Source organism: Schistocerca piceifrons, chromosome 1, assembly GCF_021461385.2.
Source record: "Schistocerca piceifrons isolate TAMUIC-IGC-003096 chromosome 1, iqSchPice1.1, whole genome shotgun sequence".
Classification (NCBI taxonomy): Eukaryota; Metazoa; Arthropoda; class Insecta; order Orthoptera; family Acrididae; genus Schistocerca; species Schistocerca piceifrons.
In genome coordinates, this window is record NC_060138.1 from 284374443 (window position 1) to 284394709 (window position 20267).

General features: G+C 41.0%; 1 protein-coding gene across 1 annotated transcript in view; it reads left to right on the plus strand.

The window, feature by feature from the left end:
- Positions 1 to 20267, plus strand: part of LOC124794306 (actin-interacting protein 1) — a 193307-nt gene that overhangs the window by 8380 nt on the left and 164660 nt on the right. Inside the window, exon 4 of the mRNA XM_047258085.1 lies at positions 6898 to 7045. Within this exon, the coding sequence (XP_047114041.1) occupies positions 6898 to 7045 (148 nt within the window). The remainder of the gene's footprint in view (positions 1 to 6897; positions 7046 to 20267) is intronic.

Here is a 20267-nt window from a genome sequence, read left to right on the forward strand (position 1 = left end):
TTTTTAATGGCAGTGTATTTATTAGCACCTGGAGGTGAGGCCAAAATATCCTGGACTTACGTTGTCATGCCATTAACAGCCTTGACATTGTAACTATTGCTTCATTGGAAGTTAATGTGGGCTAACAAAAACGGACTTTCGGATTATGCAAATCATAGAATAGGATTTTCTTGCTGGAATGGTGGTGGTTTGACTTATGTCTCGTGGCTGAATTCACAGTCACATCGACAGTCGGCATTAGATAGTTAACATTCAGTACATGCAGGATGTGTGTCACAGTTGATGCAGTTTTTTCGTATGTAGTTTGTTATGCAGCACAGCTGCTGCTCACCAATAATGTTGTGGTTTTAGTATAACTATTTTATTTGCAACATTTACATGTGCACACAAGAGTGCAAACAGTTCTAAAAAAAACAAGTGAACATTAAAAGCAATGATTAAAAATAAGGTCAGAGAGTAAAAAGGAGTTGGCAATAACATTGCAGTGAATAATGACATTCCTATCTAATTCCACTGAGACGACAAAAGTCATGGGATACTTCCTGATATCATGTCCGACTTCTCAACAAGTCCTTGGAAGTCTCTTGTCAAGTCCTTGTAAGGTCCTTGCTGAATTATTCAGCCATGCTGCCTCTATAGCTATCTATAATTGCGAGATTACCAGAGCAGGATTTTGTGCAAAAACTGATCTCTTGGTTATGTCCAATAAATGTTCAATGGGATTCAGGTTTGGTGATGTGGATGGCCAGATCATTTGCTTGAAATGTCCAGAATGTTTTTCAAACCAATTGAGGACTGATGACGTGGTGCATACATCCATAAAAGTTCCATTGTTGTTTGTCAATGTGAAGTCCATCAATGGCGGAAAATGGCCTGCAAGTAGCCGAACATAATCATTTCCAATCAGTGATCAGTTCACTTGGACCAAAGGACCCAGTCCATTCCATGTAAACACAGTCCACATCATTATGGAGCTACCATCAGCTTATACAGTGCCTTGTTGACAAGATGGGTCTGCGCTGCACTCGAGCCCTACCATCAGCTCTTACCAACTGAAACCATTACTCATCTGGCCAGACCACAATTTCCATTCATCTATGGTCCAACTGATGTGGTCAGAGCCCAGGAGAGGTGTTTCAGGTGACATCGTGCTGTTAGCAAAGGCACTCATGTCTGTCGTCTGCTGCCGTAGCCCGTTAGTGCAGTATTTGGCTGCACTGTTATAATGGATATGTTCGTTGTACATCTTACATTGATGTCTCTGGTTATTTCATGCAGTGTTGCTTGTCTGTTAGCACCGACAACTCTTTGCAAACGTTACTGCTCCCAGTGCCTTGAGGTAATGCTTGAAATTTGGTATTCTCGGCACTTTCTTGATACTGTGGCTCTTGGGATTCTGACTTCTCTAACAATTTCCAAAATTCCTGTCGTGCGGCCATAATCACATTGGAAACTTTTCACATGAATCACCTGAGTACAAATGACAGCTCTGTCATTGCAGCACTCTTGTATACATGGTACTACTGCAATCTGTGTATGTGCATATCACTATCTCATGTCTTTTGTCACCTCAGTGTATAGCCATGTTGGCATAGAACTGGTGCAGATGATACTTCCTTGATTATCACAGTGTATTTTGGCATCTCTAACATCTGACCCTTGGTATCCCTTCACAATCATTTCTCGAATGTTGTGTAACCTCATAATTATATAGCTCGGAGTGTTTCAGCAAGTCTGCAGATTCACACGTTACTTATTCATTACATGAATACTACTTCCACATTATTCAACCGCATGTCTATGCTATTGAAGCAACTTTTCAGTGTGCAGTTGCAATCACAGTATCATCACACCACACTTAGCATTGCTGTGATTCGAACCCGAGAACGATGATGTTTTGATTAGTAGTCAGACACTGTACTAGATGACAGGTCCTGCACAGTAATAAGGCATTTTATATTCAGCATAGCAATGAGCAATAGCCAGTGAGCAGAAATGGCCAACGCAGTGGGAGTGTTGGTCCCTATAATGTGCTCTGCGAATGGAAGATCCCAGAGAACCGAGGCTTGAAAGGTGGGAACCAAGCAAAAACTTGCTTGCTAATCGTTTTGGACAGAATTACTGTCTGACATATCAGAAAGTGAAATAAATTATGACTGAACTTTTATTACACTTCTTTTAACATACAGACAAAGAAGATTGCCAAACTTTAGAGAACTGCCATAGCAAACTGCTGAAGCTTATAGTGGTTCAGCTTGTGCATATTCTGAGACACAGAATTCTGATAGTGGCTATGTTTATTGTTACTTTAACATTCAGCTTGGACTAAGAGACGTGGCTGTTTGAATTCATTTTATGTAACCGCTGTATTTGATTTTCTTTGTGATGCTCTGAAAATTGAAGTATCATATGCTTATTACATGGAACATTTATTTATTTATTTACTTATTTAATCATTTACTTTTTTTATTAATGACTGGTATTTAAATAGTTTTGCTGCCAGGAAACTAAAGCAGACTGTAACTTTTTATTGTGTGTAACTGTTCTTTACAATTTCATTTAATAACTATTTTCAGAGATAATAGTTTCCAATTAATTTATTATTTACGAAGATAACTCTACTTATTAACTAAGATTATCAACTTGCTAACTGTGTACTAATTGCTGGTGAAATCTCAATTCTTTCTTCACCGCACTTTACTTCAAAATACATATAACATGAGGTTTACAGCTTCTCTGGCACTAGCATAGTGTTTCTGGAATCCAGAAAGCCATGAAGAGGTGAAATAGTTTTTACCACCACACTGCCCGCGTATGGGAGTGCCTCAGGTCAGTGTCTGAAAAAAACACCTAGTGGCTGTAAGTACCAAGTGGTTGAGGGTAGGGAAAAAAAAAAATGAAATAATCAGTTGCATTACTAGCCAGTAGATGACAACTGGGGTAGTTCAGCCATATCCATATAATACAAGCCTCTTTATTCAATGCTGCCTCAGTGACTTGCACACTGATAATGAAATTATGGAGGACAACATGGCAGCATACAATTTTCAGAAACCTCAATACAATTGGTCTAGGATAGCATGCACACTTTCCTCCTAGCTTACAGCACCTGAGGTCTTTGTCAACTGATGTGAAGTCCACGGTGCCCATGGTGCGGATGCAGAACCCAACAACCCTCTATGCCCAACACCAGTGCATCCTTCCCCATCTTGATCTCAATGTCATAGCCCACTGAGGATACAAAATAGTTCAAATCTGGTAATATCAGCATTTCTTTAAAAGTTTCCACTGTCTGCAACACATTCTCTCTCTACCACCTTGTTGAAACACTTCCTCCGAGTGTGAAATAGCCTCTGTGACTCCATTATGGACATACACTGCAACAGTGGTGAGTGTCAAGTCTTCTAATGTACTTTGCTTACTGTGTCACTGTACTGCGGCATGTTGCAAATGACAGACATGGGATCCACAGAAACCTTGTCACTCCACCACATTCAGCTCAACGTATACAGGGTGTTACAAAAAGGTACGGCCAAACTTTCAGGAGACATTCCTCACACACAAATAAAGAAAAGATGTTATGTGGACATGTGTCCAGAAGTGCTTAATTTCCGTGTTAGAGTTCATTTTAGTTTCGTCAGTATTTACTGTACTTCCTCGACTCACCCCCAGTTGGCCCAATTGAAGGAAGGTAATGTTGACTTCGGTGCTTGTGTTGACATGCGACTCATTGCTCTACAGTACTAGCATCAAGCACATCAGTACGTAGCATCAACAGGTTAGTGTTCATCACGAACGTGGTTTTGCAGTCGGTGCAATGTTTACAAATGCGGAGGTGGTAGATGCCCATTTGATGTATGGATTAGCAAGGGGCAATGGCCGTGGCGTGGTACGTTTGTATCGAGACAGATTTCCAGAACGAAGGTGTCCCGACAGGAAGACGTTCGAAGCAATTGATCGGCGTCTTAGGGAGCACGGAACATTCCAGCCTATGACTCGCGACTGGGGAAGACCTAGAACGACGAGGACACCTGCAATGGACGAGGCAATTCTTCATGCAGTTGACGATAACCCTAATAGCATCAGAGAAGTTGCTGCTGTACAAGGTAACGTTGACCACGTCACTGTATGGAGAGTGCTACGGGAAAACCAGTTGTTTCTGTACCATGTACAGTGTGTGCAGGCACTATCAGCAGCTGATTGGCCTCCACGGGTACACTTCTGCGAATGGTTCATCCAACAGTGTGTCAATCCTCATTTCAGTGCAAATGTTCTCTTTACGCATGAGGCTTCATTCCAACGTGATCAAATTGTAAATTTTCACAATCAACATGTGTGGGCTGACGAGAATCCGCACGCAATTGTGCAATCACGTCATTAACACAGATTTTCTGTGAACGTTTGGGCAGGCATTGTTGGTGATGCATTGATTGGGCCCCATGTTCTTCCACCTACGCTCAATGGAGCACGTTATCATGATTTCATACGGGATACTCTACCTGTTCTGCTAGAACATGTGCTTTTACAAGTACGACACAACATGTGGTTCATGCACGATGGAGCTCCTGCACATTTCAGTCGAAGTGTTCGTACGCTTCTAAACAACAGATTCGGTGACCGATGGATTGGTAGAGGCGGACCAATTCCATGGCCTCCACGCTCTCCTGACCTCAACCCTCTTGACTTTCATTTATGGGGGCATTTGAAAGCCCTTGTCTACGCAACCCTGGTACCAAATGTAGAGACTCTTCATGCTCGTATTGTGGACGGCTGTGATACAATACGCCATTCTCCAGGGCTGCATCAGCGCATCAGGGATTCCATGCGACGGAGGGTGGATGCACGTATCCTCGCTAACAGAGGACATTTTGAACATTTCCTGTAACAAAGTGTTTGAAGTCACGCTGGTACGTTCTGTTGCTGTGTGTTTCCATTCCATGATTAATGTGATTTGAAGAGAAGTAATAAAATAAGCTCTAACATGGAAAGTAAGCGTTTCCGGACACATGTCCACGTAACATATTTTCTTTCTTTGTGTTTGAGGAAAGTTTCCTGAAAGTTTGGCCGTACCTTTTTGTAACACCCTGTATACCCTGCAATCTTTGCTTGTATTTAGTAGCATAATTAATTTCTTATAGTGAATTTATATTACTCCGCTCTTGTCTGTGAAGTTAATCGCCAGTTCTCTCTTGGATACCTTTTTGGTTAGTTTATTTAACTTGTGCTGTATCTGATTTATCATGATGATGTGTGCTGTCTCATCCCCTGTTCCAACTTTTTTTTATATTGTGGTGTCACTGAAATAAATACAGTGTCAAACAATATGGTCCAGTGTTCCAGTTTATCGGCATACTGTTACTATTAAGTTCATATGGTGTTTTGTTGAGATATGTGGAGTAAGAAAATCTATTATACTCTTTGAGGAAGGATTGTACTTCATCTGAAATCTTTCCTTCACACAATGAAAGAACTCGGAGCTTTATCATCCTGTTGGTTCTTCATGCCAACCCTTCTTCCGTTCTTGCATTGTACATCATTTCTTCCTTGGAGTTTGCTCTTTCCCTTAATATGTCGGTTGCTTTTTCTGTGTCCTTCCTCGTGACCAGTGTTGGGCTCATTACTTTCTAATTACTAGATCTGAGTGACATAGTCTTAATAGCGTGAAAAAAATCTTATATGGAAGTGGTCCTGTATCCATATGTAAATCTCAGTAACATGCTTCTCTGCACTCTGCATAGAGCTAGTTAAAAGTTAGTCAGTTGTGCCATATTACCCACACATTTGCAGTGTAACGTACTATGGAAACAAGTTTAGTTTTATGATACAGTCTAATGATTTCTAGAGGTAGATGAACTTATTTTTGCTGATCATTGGAATTTTGTTCATTAGATTAAGAACTTGTTAGCAGAAAATTTATATACATTTATGAAAATTTTGCTTCACGTTAACATATATCTGATAGTACCTTTCAACAACATATGTCTTGGTCAGAGAATTATTTATTCTTATTTTTGGTTGTCATGATATTTTCCCTTTGTGAACCATATTGTTTTATTTGTAGCTTTTTAATGTTTGGGCGAAGCAGTGCCTTAATATACCGACTATTTGTTTCTAATTCTGCCCTAGTAATACCTGTTACTACTATCATCAAGTCACTAGAGTATACATGCGCCCTTCTGGTAGGGATAGTTACTTATTTTCTGTAATAAATTTTCCAAGTCAGTATACCAGAACTCCAGTCCAAATATAGAGCCCTGTGGACGTCTCTTTGCTACGTATTTTTCCGTTATGTAGTCGTGGTGGGGGAAGAGGGAAGGTGCAGATGTGACCTGATTCGAGGACCTTGAAGAGTCTCATTGAGATGTGTGGGTACAGATCCTAGATGATCATTCTGTTATTGGAATCTCTGTTGCCATTTCTTTAAGGTTTCATTTTTTATCTATGTTTAAAAGTGACTTCTGTCATGTACTGTGAAGATGATATCTTTACATCTTCTTCGCCTTTTTCACTATATCAGCTTCTTTTTTATTACTCCATATTGCGATTCCACATGTATTAAACAATAAAGGAAGTCTTGGTCTTAAGCTTTGCAGTGCACGGTATTAGGAGGAAAATATTATAAAGTTTGTATTGCTGACTGAATGTGCTGAGGTAAAGGCATGCTATATTTTCATGTGGGGAGAACAGAGTTCAAATTCCTATTTGGCTTACCAGCTTTTTTGTGATTTTGCTTAAATTGCTCAAGGCAGTTCCCATCATGGGCCCATGCAATGTGATATTGAGACTCTAATGACTTCATCGATGGGATGTTGAATCCTAATATACCTTTCTTGTCAGCTGTACTTTGGGTAAGACAAGTGACTAACTACATTTTATCTTTGTCTGTTTGAAATTTAGATCAATCGGGTAAAATTAGAATCTGGGACACAGTTAACAAGGAACATTTACTGAAAAATGAGTTCCAACCATTTGGCGGACCCATCAAAGATATTTCATGGTCTCCTGACAACCAACGCATTGTTGTTGTTGGAGAAGGAAGGGAAAGGTAACATACACATTATCTTGTACTAATAGTTTTATTTGTTATGAGGACCTACAATATTAGTATTTTATATGTTAACAGTTTTTTCTAATTCCACTGACTGTGTGTCCAGTTTTTGTATATTTTCACTATTTATGCTAAATGGATATTATCAGCAAGAATACAAGGTATTATTAACAGGTAGCTTTTATGGGAATTTGCTTCTATTGCATTTGACGACTGCAGTTTATGGTTTAGGTCAGAAGAGACAAAATTATTCTGTCCTACAAGCAACAAGCTTAAGAAGTAGTGCTGCAGTTGTGCATCAGTTTTTATTGTTCATACTTGATTAGTTGTATAGAACTCTTAATTTATATTTTATGTTTCAAATTTGTAAGTGCACAGACAATAAACCAGAGAGATACGAACTTTAGTGAAGGTAAAATCCAATTGCAGTACTGTAATATATTTAATTTTAGGTGTATTTCATAGTTTCTGCAATTACACAGTAAAACTGATGTTTGTTGTGAGAATATTTACAAAGCATTTGCTTTTATAACTGACTTATATTTTAACAGTGAGTATACACTCTGAGCAACTGAATTCAACTCACCTACCTAGTAGTGTCTTTTTCTCCCTTTCACCTTAAAGACAACAGAAATTTTCTGTGGCATTGGGGCATGGACTCTGTGTAACATCTACAGTGTTTTCAGATTGGGCTGTTTAATCACAGCCGTTAACACACAAAAACTGCTTTGAACTAGATTTCAGCACTTGATATTGTCCAAGATGTTCTCAGTAGGATAAAATTAAAGTGACATGGAGGGTCACAAAAGAATTCCCATGTCTACATATGCATCTATATCTATACTATAAGTGTAGCTGTGATACTGAATCAAATGTATTTCAGATATCAAGAAATACAGCTTCTATCTGGTTGCCTTGATTCAAAGCTTTCAGTATGTCATGTGAGAAAAATAAGAGTTGGGTTTCACGTGATCAATGTTTTCGAAATCCATGCTGGTTGGCATTGAGGAAGTCATTCTGTTCAAGATAGCTCATTATGTTTGAGCTCAGAATATGTTCTAAGATTCAAGATGTCCATGGAGCTTTCATAAAAATTTGCTGACTCAGTTTGGAAGAGATGAGCAGGTGCGTTGAGGTTTTTTTGGTTCAGGTCTCCTGTAGGTTTCTGTTTTCAAAGAAATGGATATTGTGTGTGACCATTAGTAGTTTTCTCTACTGTTCGACACTGTGAACAGTAGCAGACATGTCATGGGTCCCAGTTCATTAGAATTTTTATATATTTGTAGACTGCTGTTGATGTATTTCGTAACTTGTATCAGTCCAAGCAGTACTATTCCATGCTTGTGTCCATTCCTGGTGTTCCTACCCACACATCAATCTTTGTCCTTGTGATGTGTGGTGAACAGAAGTAAAAGTATAGGGACATGGCTCCAAATTAAGAATGTGTTTCTGTACGACATGGCTGCTCATCAGTTGTTGTTGTGTAGCATTGAATTTGTGTGATTCACTGAATTGTAACTTGTCTAGTTAGTGCTAGAACAGTTAATGATGACCCTGTCGTAAACATATTTTTGTCCATTGCATTTGATTCCATCTGCACAGGCTTTGCAGAGTTGACACATTTCATCATTGTCTTGGCGACACATGAAAAGATTAGTGTGTGTACAACCTTGAATTGGAAGTGCCCTGTATGCAAGATTGCCATGAGCTGCAGTTGTATGTACTGACGATAGGGCGTACTTTTCACATCCTGTGCCTGAATGCATGCCTGAATGTAGGTACATGGCAAGGACAAGATCTAACAACATCCCAGTTACATTATATGATAAACCATTCCATTTGCTTCTGTAAGAAGTTATTTATGGTTGGGTGCACAATCTTATAAATTAAAACAAATGTACACTGTTAAAAACTGTTAGTACAACTGGGGATAGCTGAATTTGTTACACACACACACAACACACACACACACACACACACACACACACACACAAAACTTTTTAGTGTATCACAAACTGCATTGCTGAATGAAAGTCATCTGGACGCAGAGTACAAATATATTGCTCCAGTTGGTGATAAACAATTGATGCACAGGAACTGGATGGATAGAAATGGTCATGATAATGTTATACTGAGAATGTGGTTGTAAATTCTGAGTAGTTATCACAGCAATTTTGTACAGTTAAAGTAACTGATGAGCAATACATTATGACCACCTGCTTAATAGCGTGTTGGTCTGCTGTTGAAATGCAATACAGCAGCAACTCTGCATGGCATGGCTTCAACAAGTTCTTGATAGGTTTCCAAATGTATTTGAGAATAGATGTCTACACACAGATCCCATTGTTCCTGTATATTATGGGATGCGGGTTTGTTGGCTCAAAGGAGCTGGCACCTGATTGTGTCCCAGGCGTGTTTCATTGGGTTCAGATCACATGAATTTGGAGGCCAACACATCAACTTTATTTCTCTACAGTACTCCTCAAACCGCTGTAGCATCCTTGTGGCCTTGTAACATGTACATTCATCCTGCCAGATGATGCCATCACCATTGGGGAAGACACCAAGTCTGGTAGCTTATCATCTGCAAACCAAACAATGTAAATGCAAATTTCATTGGCGAGTTAATGCATCCATATGAAGAGCTATCAGTGCAGGACACCATACAGATGGTCCTGCAAAATCATATAATGTAAAAACACTGTAACAAGCAAAACGAAAAAAAAAAAGAAATACTTTCTTTGGCCTCACTTCGTTAGATCAGTTAAAACCCGAAATATGTCCACTTTTTACAGTTTTCAATAAACAAAACACACTGACGATGATACAGAGGTTCCAAAATGTGTTTGGGCAAAAAAAAAAAAAAAAAAAGTGTTTTTGTATAAAGGCGGAACCTGTATCCTATAATTTAACTACAAACTCGAATAGAAAGACAAGAGCTGCAGATCCAAAAGTGGAATACACATCATCTATATTATCCCACACCCCATCATGCCAAATATGGACTAAACTCTGCCGCATTTGTGACCATCCAGCACGTACAGCAGTTTCTGGCATCCTTGTAAATGGTAACATCTGCTCTGACTGCGTGGTACTTGCTGAATGTTTTGCCTCTCTGTCATACGAAGTTTCTTGTAGTGAATGGAAGCTTCACAGCACTGTGGTAATGTCTCAAGATACGGCACCTGGACCCAACAAAACCTCCAACCAAATGTTCAAACATCTTCAAGCTGACAGTGTGAAACATATCCTCGGGCTTTCTAATGGTGGCAGGATGGAGAATTTCTCTCACAATGGCAGGAAGGTATTATTATTCCTGTTGGGAAACTGGGAAAGGTCCCACATATTTTAACTTAATTACTGGCCAATGTCTTTGATAAGTGGGCTGTGTAAGTTATCTGAACGAATGGTCAACTGACATCTTTGTTGGTGCCTCGAAACTGGAGGCCATATATCGCGATTCCAAAGTGGCTTTTGGGTTTTCTTGTCCACCACAGATCACCAGATCTGTCTAGAATCTTCAGTGTGAAGCACTTTTGTGCATGACCAAAATCTGATTGCAATGCTCTTTGTTCTACACCTGGCAACATCACATTCTGTGTACAGTGCAGGAATGGGTTTTCCAGGGCAGTTTCCCATTTTCATCCAGAATCCCATATCTCTGTGGTTTTTTTGGCTCCAGATAGGTTCAACTCTTAGCAACCAATATGTACAAGGAACTGTAGTCCCTTAGGGATCAATTCTGAATGTAACACTGTTTGCTTTTGCCATTGATGGTATCATAGATGTGGTGGGTCCCACAGTCTCTAAAGAACTGTGTGTGAATGATATTTATCTGCACTATGCCTCTTCATCACTGTGCACCACTGAACACCAACTTCACACTTCATGACTGGGCCCTGAATCATGGCTATCAATTTTCTCCTGCAAAATCATGAGTTGTGCTTTCTTGCCAACTCCAGACTGTTCATCTGCAACCAGAAGTTAATCTTGGTGAGCAGTTACTTGAAGTCATTGAATCTCCTCAGTTATTAGGTATTTTGCTTGACAAGAAGCTAACTTGGCTGCCTCATGTCTGCCAGCTCAAGGCAACCTGCATGAGGAACCTGAATGTTCTCTGTGGGGCACAGACTGCATAGTTATTCTGAGATTTTACTGAGTGCTGATTTTATCCCACGTGGTCTATGGTTGTGTGACCTATTGGTCTGCAGCACCATCCGTTCTGGGCTTGCTGGATCCTGTTCACCACACTGGTGTATAGTTGGCGAGGGAGCCTTCCCTACGAACCCTGTTAACAGCCTCCTCCTGTTGGAAGCTGGTGTCCCACCGCTGCGGGTTAGATGACAACAGGTTTGTCAGATGCCTATTCACCGTGTCACTCAACTCTGTTGCACAACTAACAGTTCAGATTGTTTGTGTATTGCCCAAAATTGAGTAGACCAGCTGATATCCAACTTGATACTCTCCTGAAGGCCCTCAGTCTCCTTTAGTCTGTGTTTGTAGAGCTCCCTCTTGACTCCCCCCCCTCCCCCCCTTTTCCATGTGCTGTACTCAATTTCCAAGGTGCTCATTCCAGCCACCAGGTTGTCACAATTTCCTCTTTGTCCTCCGCTTTAGTTACTTATTTAGGCTACTGTGTCAAGTGCCTGTGATACTAGCGTGCAGCATTCAATCCTGTTGTGGCTGGTGGAGGTGTAAATGATAAACTCAGCAAATTGTACAACATAAGGTTTTGAAGATGATTTAAGAATGACAGCAACATTGATCATATATGCAGTTTGTTTAATATGTAAGATTTTTGTTCATAGTAAGTGTGTGAGGAGACTTTTTAAAAAAATTAAGGCTGATTCTGTTTTTAATTAAGCTTCTATGACAGTGTTACATTTAAATATTTTTTTGTCATTATAAGGAATGGATAAATAGTTACATTAATTCAACAGTTGTTGATCCTTAGTCAGTAACTAGATGACCACCATGAATTAAACACAGATGGCACAAAACCAATTAGAATCTACAAAGGAATAACTTGCATTATATACAAAAGTCTAATGATAAGACAGCCAAGGGAGTGATAAAATTTCAACTTTTTATGTGAGTGTTTTTAGAGTTTTCAATTTCAAGGAGTAAAAGGTATGTTGCACATTCTACTGTCATCAGTGTACACTTGGCATAAAGACCACAAACATAAGAGAAATTAGGGCTCATAAAGAGGTATATAGATAGTATTTTCCCCTCGCTTTGTTTGCCAGTGGAAAGGAAATGACTAGTAGTGGTTCAAGGTACCCCAACCACAGACCATATGGCCATTTGCAGAGTATCTCTGCATCTATAGAATTTGGATAAACAACATGTGCCACCTGGATGATCTTAAATTTTGAGCAACTTGATGAACTAGGCCAATCCTTGCTGAGTACAGATCCTGATATTCCTGAGCTGGTTGTTTGCCACCTCAGCTCCTGCTTATGTACCAGTAACTCGTGTACATCATTCAGTGATTGCCATTGAGTGTGATGGAAGTATGTTATGTGTCAAGAAGAATGGTAGTAATCTTGGCTTAACCAACTAGATTACAAGGAAGGGAGAATGACAATGTTATAGAAAGGATAGGTGCTACTCACCATATAGTGAAGATGTGGAATCACAGATAGAGACTACAAAAAGACTGTCAAGCTGTTTGACAATCTATGACTCAGCATCTTTGCTTTATAGTGAGTAACAACTATCCGTTTCATAATATTGTCATTACTCTATCCTGGATTATCCATTTTTGTAAGCATGGTAGAATCCTTTATTTAAAATGCTGATAGATTTTGTTGCTGAACACACACTAGTACACCTTGTTGCAGTTCAGTAATAGTAGGGTTCCTCTAGTGAGGCTCTGCCTGAGTAAACTTCCATTTTTGTTGATATCACCGGGGTGTTGTGGAGCCTTAAAATTGTTCTCCTACTCTCAATGGACTGGGTGTGCCATTGATTTCTAGGAAATCTGGTAGGAAGAAATCTGAAAGTAGTTCTGATAGGACAGAAACTGCTTATGTGGAAAAAGCTAAAGTCATAAAGGTATACTGAATCTTAAAAATAAGTGAACTTTAGAAATGGGATTTTGTTGGTAGAAATGTTGACTTCTCAGTAGGCCACTGGACTTCAAGCAGCAAAGTTTCTTGGAGAATATCCTACAGAAACTTCATGAAGTGAGCCGTATGACACCCTGAAGTACAATCTACATTTGCAAAATAAGGCTCTAACCACTTGCAGACGTGATTGGAAACGCCTAAAGAGAAATTCAAGGAGGAGTGGTATCAGGAAGGTATAATTGACATCCATAATGTAATGGAAAAATGCAAATGGTGGACAAGTAAAACCAGCAAAGTTTACTCTTGTATTTGAAATATGCTCACTATTTTTATTTACTCAAATTTGGCATATTTCGTGACAGTGCTTTTTCTGTGAAATGTTTACAAGATGATATTTGTCTTGGCTTCAGTTGTCTAGTGGAAGTATGATTCCACAATGCAGTTTCGTTGGCTGCGGAAATGACCTGGTTCAATGCGTTTGCCTAATTTTTGGTGCTTCAAATACCATTTCTTCGAATGTGGTTTCTTCTTAAAGTTTATATAAAAAAGACAGTAACATAATTCATTTTTCCTGTTCACTAACAAATCATTATGACGGCGACCTGCACATTGTTCTACCGTCAACACACACCGAGAGTTCACTGCCGACTGACGACAGTCAAAGACAACTCCAGCTTCAAAGACATTTTACACAACACACAAGCTTCCACTTGTAATCAGTCTCTTTGATATTCTTCATCACATCTACTAATAGTAATCAATATGCTTTCACTCTCAAAAATATAAGTAAATTAACATAAAATAAGGCAAATTACAATTTTAAAAAATTTCTGACAAAAATTACAATTAAAAAAAAGTTTCTGACAAAAATATAAGAAAACATTTACAATTTGGTATCGACAAATCTGGTAGAAAATAACACATCTCCCAGATCCATTACATATTCCATGGAACATTCATGCCAGAGCACATAATGGCTAGATACATTCAGCTTAATATCAAGTCTTACATTCTTAAACAATATGGCGCTTTAAATTTCTGCAATATGACCACACAGTGCCGTTGTCAGGGAAATGTGGTAGAATAACCCGTGATGGAAATATTTGTTTATATTGTCATGTAGAAGAAGGTATAATTAGATGAATGACGAACACTAACTTCACTTAAAGGAAGGTTTATTCAGCACTTGCACACACAACAGCGCGGAGCGAACTGCCTCCTGCCAGAACACATACAGTATATACACAGCTGCAAAACATTCCAGTACAATGATTCTTGACATTTGTGGATACTTCTAGAATGTATTCGAACCAAATACAGAAATTGAAATGGTACAATCCAGGTGAGTTTTGAACTCAAGACCCTTCATTCAACAGTTCAGTATCATAACCACTACACCTCGGTACTACTCAGCTTCTTCTGCGACATTGCTCCCTCCTTAGAAAACAGCGTCTCGGTATTACGTCGTCCTATTCCGAGAACAAGTCGTCGGTCCTGCATACTCAGACTTCCGATGACTGATACTCGCCCTGGTGGTGATCTTCTCAGAATTCTTTTTGCCACTATGCTCTTCATCATCTTTCCGCTTGTTGCCTGCTGCTGGAGCTTCGAATTTACCCTGGGTGATAGGATCCTTATAGGGCTTCATTCAAGGGATGTGGACCGTATCTCTGATCTTTCGTAGTCTTGTGTCGGGGTCGAAATCTCAAACTTCATAAGTAACATCAGACAACTGTCTTACAACCTTATAAGTTGCAAAGTAGCACCTGGGGAGCTTCTCAGAGAGACCAATCTTCCCAACAGGAGTGAAGATCCAGACGAGGTCACCAGGCTGGTACACAACAGGGCAGTAGCTCGCGTCATATCTTCGGCGATCATTTTCTTGAGCCTGCAATGTTGGAAGTCGAGCTAATTGCCAAGCTGCCTCAGCTTTGGTTAACACGTGGCCGAAGTAGTCGTTTTCCATGTCATCAGGATGTAATGGAAACAGTGTCCATCATCATAGTCGCCTCACACCCATGCACTAGGAAAAATTGCATAAATCCTGTGGTGTCTTGTTTGGCGTTGTTATAGGCAAACGTCACGAAAGGTAGCAGCTCATCCCAGTTGCTGTGCTCAGCACTGATGAACATTAATAGTATGTTGGCCAAGGTCTTATTAAGGTGTTCAGTAAGTCCGTCAGTATGTGGATGGTAGGCAGTCGTCATATGATGAGTAATGTTGCACCGACGGTTTATCTCTGTCACAAGATTCAATTGAAAATCATTCCCTTGATCCGTAATTAATGACACTGGGGCACCGTGTTTTAATAAATGTCTTCCATGATGAATTTGGCTACCTTGGATGCTTCTGCTGTTTTCACAGCTTTTGTAATGGCATAACGTGTCAGATAACCAGTGCAACCAATAATCCGTCTACTGCCACTAGTGGACGTTGGAAATCGTCTGAGGAGGTCAATCCCAACACGCTGGAAAGGTGTTTGGCTGGTGGAATTGGTATTTGTCAGCCAGGTGGTTTCCGAGGAACTGCCTTTCTCCTCTGGCAATCTCTACAGTGCGACACATAGCGACGGACACTCCTAAATAAACCTGGCCAGAAAAATCTCTTGTGTATGTTATTGTATGTCTTAATAAAGACTAAATGCCCAGCCTCAAGTTTGTCATGGAACTTCTGTAGAACATCTAAGCGCATATGTTTAGGAATCGCTGGTAGCCACCTCTTTCCAAATGGATCAAAGTTTTTCTTGCAAAGTAATCCATAAACTACCTTAAACTGTCCATTCACATCCTCTGACTGATTTAAGGGAAGCATAGTTTGAGATATCTTGGTGTCACTCTGCTGCTCAGCAGAGAGATGCTGGAGTGTAGTGAGACAGTCACTATCTTCATCAAAATCTTGATGGTCTTGCACAGGGTTTCTTGAGACACGGTCGGCATCTTGGTGTTTTCTTCCACTTTTGTACACTGTGGTAATGTCATACGCTTGAAGATGAAGATGTAGTGCCCACCTGGCGAGTCGTCCTGTTGGATCCTTAAGACCTGTCAACCAACAAAGTGAATGATGGTCTGTAACAACTGTGAATGGCCTTCCGTAGAGATACTGTGGAAATTTGCTCATGGCTCAGATCACAGCAAGACATTCTCTTTCTGTAGTTAAGTAGTTTCTCTCGGCTTTTGTAAGTGTCCTAGAAGCATAGGCTATAACCATCTTTTTTCCATGCAAAATATACACCAGCACAGCACTGATCCCATACCCACTGTCATCTGTGTGTAGTTCTGTAGGTGCTGTGTCATCATACAGACAAAGTACAGGGTCAGTTGCCAGAGCTTTTCGCAGCACATAGAAAGAATCTTGTTGAGCACCACCCCAGATAAATTTAGCATCAGCTTTTAACAACTCTTGGAGTGGCCTGGCTTTAATACAAAAGTCTTTGATAAAACAACGGTAATAAGAACATAATCCGAGGAAGCTTCTCACATCTCTAATACTTTTAGAAATAGGAAATTCTGTTATAGATCTTACATTCTCTGGGTCAGGCCGCACACCTTCATTTGACCCAAGATGTCTAAGTATTTTCATTTCTTTTGCTCCAAAGAGACACTTTCTTGGATTAAGTTTCAGTCCCTGTTGTTGGAGTCACTTAAGAATGGCCCTCAGTCCTTTTATATGTTCATGATATGTCTCTGAGAACACTATAATGTCATCCAAATAACAAAGACAAATTGTCCACTTCAGGTGACGTAGAAGATTATCCATCATCTGTTCAAAAGTTGGTGGTGCATTACACAAGCCGAACAGCATTACCTTAAACTCATACAGGCCCTCAGGGGTGATGAATGCAGTTTTCTCACAATCAGCCTCATCTACTTTGATTTGCAGTATCCCAAGTACATGTTCATGGTGAGAAAAACTTAGCCCCCTTCAGACAATCTAGCATATCATCAGTTCGCAGAAGAGGGTAAGCGTCCTTTTTAGTTATCTTATTAAGCTTCCTGTAATCAACACAAAAGCTCCAACTGCCATTCTTCTTCCTGACGAGGACCACTGGTGATGACTATGGGCTCTGCAAAGGCTGAATGATGTCATTCATCATCATTTTCTCTACCTTGTCGCGAATTATTCAACGTTCCGTTGCTGACACACGCTATGCTCTCTGGCTTATTGGTTGATGGTCTCCAGTGCTAATCCCTTCACCATCGATTTGTTTAATTTGCTCTTCACCTGTGGACTGAAACATTCAGAGAACTCTTGAAGAATGGCAAATAGCTTCTTCTGTTGTTCCTTAGTGAGATCTGGTGATAGTCGAGCTAGAAGATCTTGTCTCGTAGTAGTAGCACTAGTTTCGCCCACATACTCGGCATGGGAGGTTTCTATGACGCTCAGCTGTTCTCCAGTTATCAGCTCAGTGTTTGCTATGCACATGCATTTTGGAAGGATCTGTGGTTCTTGGCGACAGTTAACTATCCACAATTCACTGAATCCATTCTTGAACGAGACGACAGAGGCTGGGAGGACCAAGTTATTCTTCAGTGGTACGCTTCACTTACATTCCACTACAAGATCCATGGGTTGATGTGTGGCATGGCACGTGACAGTTACCTATCTAGCACTGACCGCAGGAATGGTCACTTCATCCAGCACACATAGCCTCCACACACTCGGATGCTCATCTTCCTGTCCACAGTATCTCATCTCATCTGTCTAGCATAATCTTTGAGTGACCACAATCTATAATGGCCTGAGAAGCTTTCAAAAAGTCCCATCCCAGAATGACGTCATGAATACACTCTTGCAAGACGATGAATTCTAAGGGCTGTTTATGGACACTTATAACCACATGAATGGTACATCTTCCAGTAGGTTTTACATATTTCCCATTAGCCACCTTCAGCAGAGATGTTTTGTTGTTGATGAATATGGTTTTCTGCAAATGGCGGTGGTACTTCTCCGAAATGACTGAATATGATGCTCCAGAGTCCACAAGAGCTTGGGCTGGTCGGCCGTCCATGAGGATATCGACGTAGTGTATTATCATTTTTGTAGTGATCGATGGCGGAGGATTTTTCTCTTCGGCTGCCTCACCTCCAAGGAAGGTCACACCCTTTAGTTTTCCAGGTTGCAGCGGCTAGCTGATCGGCTGGAGCTTCTAAACAGTGATGGAGACCTTGATTGGCGTGTTGAGAAGCACCCTCTCCAGCGGCTAGCTTGTGGTAATGGTGACCTATGTTGTCCTGCACGCACATCATCTTGTTCATCTTCGTTGTCCCGGAGTTGACGTCGGCTAAGATTGGCCTGCTGTCTTCTGGCACGGGTGACATCAGATATCCGCCACCTTCCTCAACAATAGCGCACCACATGTCCCGCTCGTCCACAATGGAAACATACTGGTTTGTTTTCGTGGTTCCTCCAGATGTCTGTGTTCTTTGGTGCCCAAACAGGTTCCTCATGCGGCATTATAGGAATGTAACTCCGCCTTGGTTTCAACTCCTTCACCGTTTTAAAGGGAAATGAAGGACGAGAAATTGGGTTCAGTGTCTGTTCCAGTTCCTCACTTATGATCTCTTGAAGCTTCTCGGATTTTTGCTCACCATGTAATCCAGGTGCCTTCTGAACTTCCTCTCTATCTGACGAACACCACTTGTGAAATCAGTTGCTACCTCCATCACATACATCGATACAACGTTTGGAAGCTGTTCAGACTTCTTTCATGTAATTCTTTTTTGATGCATTATACTGGCACCATTTTATGCAGTCCTCTGCTGTGGAAACCACCTTCAGTAGTAAGGCTTGATACACTCATGCTCATAAATGAAGGATAATGCTGATACATTGTGAAACAATGCTCTGGTGGGCGGTTTGTGGGTTTAAATCACCTTGGGGTATGACCATTCGGCGCATTTGACCTGCGGTCGTCGCACGGTGGCGCTGGCAGTAGTCCACATATGCAGAGATGTGTTGAGGTATGTCAGAGTACAGTGCAGTGAGTAAGTGTGCAGACATTTTAATGGTGACTGTGTTTTGAAAATGGCTCAAAGAACATATATTGATGATGTTTTGAGGGGTAGAATACTAAGGAGACTGGAGGCTGGTCAAACACAGCAGGTCGTAGCACGGGCCCTCTATGTGCCACAGAGTGTGATCTCAAGATTGTGGCAATGATTCCAGCAGACTGGAAACATGTCAGGTGCTACAGTATGGTATGTCCACCATGTACAATACCACAAGAAGACCTATATCTCACCATCAGTGCCCACAGATGACCACGGAATACTGCAGGTAGCCTTGCTTGGGACCTTACCGCAGCCACTAGAACAGTTGTCTCCACACACACAGTCTACAGACGACAGAACAGACATGGTTTATTAGCCTGGAGACCTGCGAGGTGCATTTCACTGACCGCTGGTCACAGGAGAGCCCGTGAAGCACGGTGTCAAGAACACAGTATATGGTCATTGGAACAGTGATTCCAAGTTATGTTCACGGACGAGTCCAGGTATAGTCTGAACAGTGATTCTCAATGGGTTTTCATCTAGCGTGAACCAGGAACCGGATACCAACCCCACAATGTCCTTGAAAGGGGTCTGTATGGAGGTCGTGGTTTGATGGTGGGGGGTGGGATTATGATTGGTGCACATACAACCTTGCATGTCTTTGACAGAGGAACTTTAACAGGTCAGGTGTATCAGGACGTCATCTTGCACCAGTATGTCCGCCTTTTCAGGAGTGCAGTGGGTCCTTTCTTCCTCCCGATGGATGATAACACATGGCCCCACCGAGCTGCCATCATGGAGGAGTACCTTGAAACAGAAGATATCAGGCGAATGGAGCGGCCTGCCTGCTCTTCAGACCTAAACCACATCGAACATGTTTGGGATGCTCTCGGTCGACGTATCACTGCAAGTCTTCAAACCCCTAGGACACTCAGGATCTCTGACAGGTACTGGTTCAAGAATGGGAGGCTACACCCCAGCAGCTGCTTGATCACCTGATCCAGAGTACGCCAACCCGTTGTGCGGCCTGTGTACGTGTGCATGGCGATCATATCCCATATTGATGGCATGGTACATGTGCAGGAATCAGTGGTGTTTTGTAGCAAATGTGTTTCGGGGCGGTTTTCTCAACTTATCACCAATACCATGGACTTT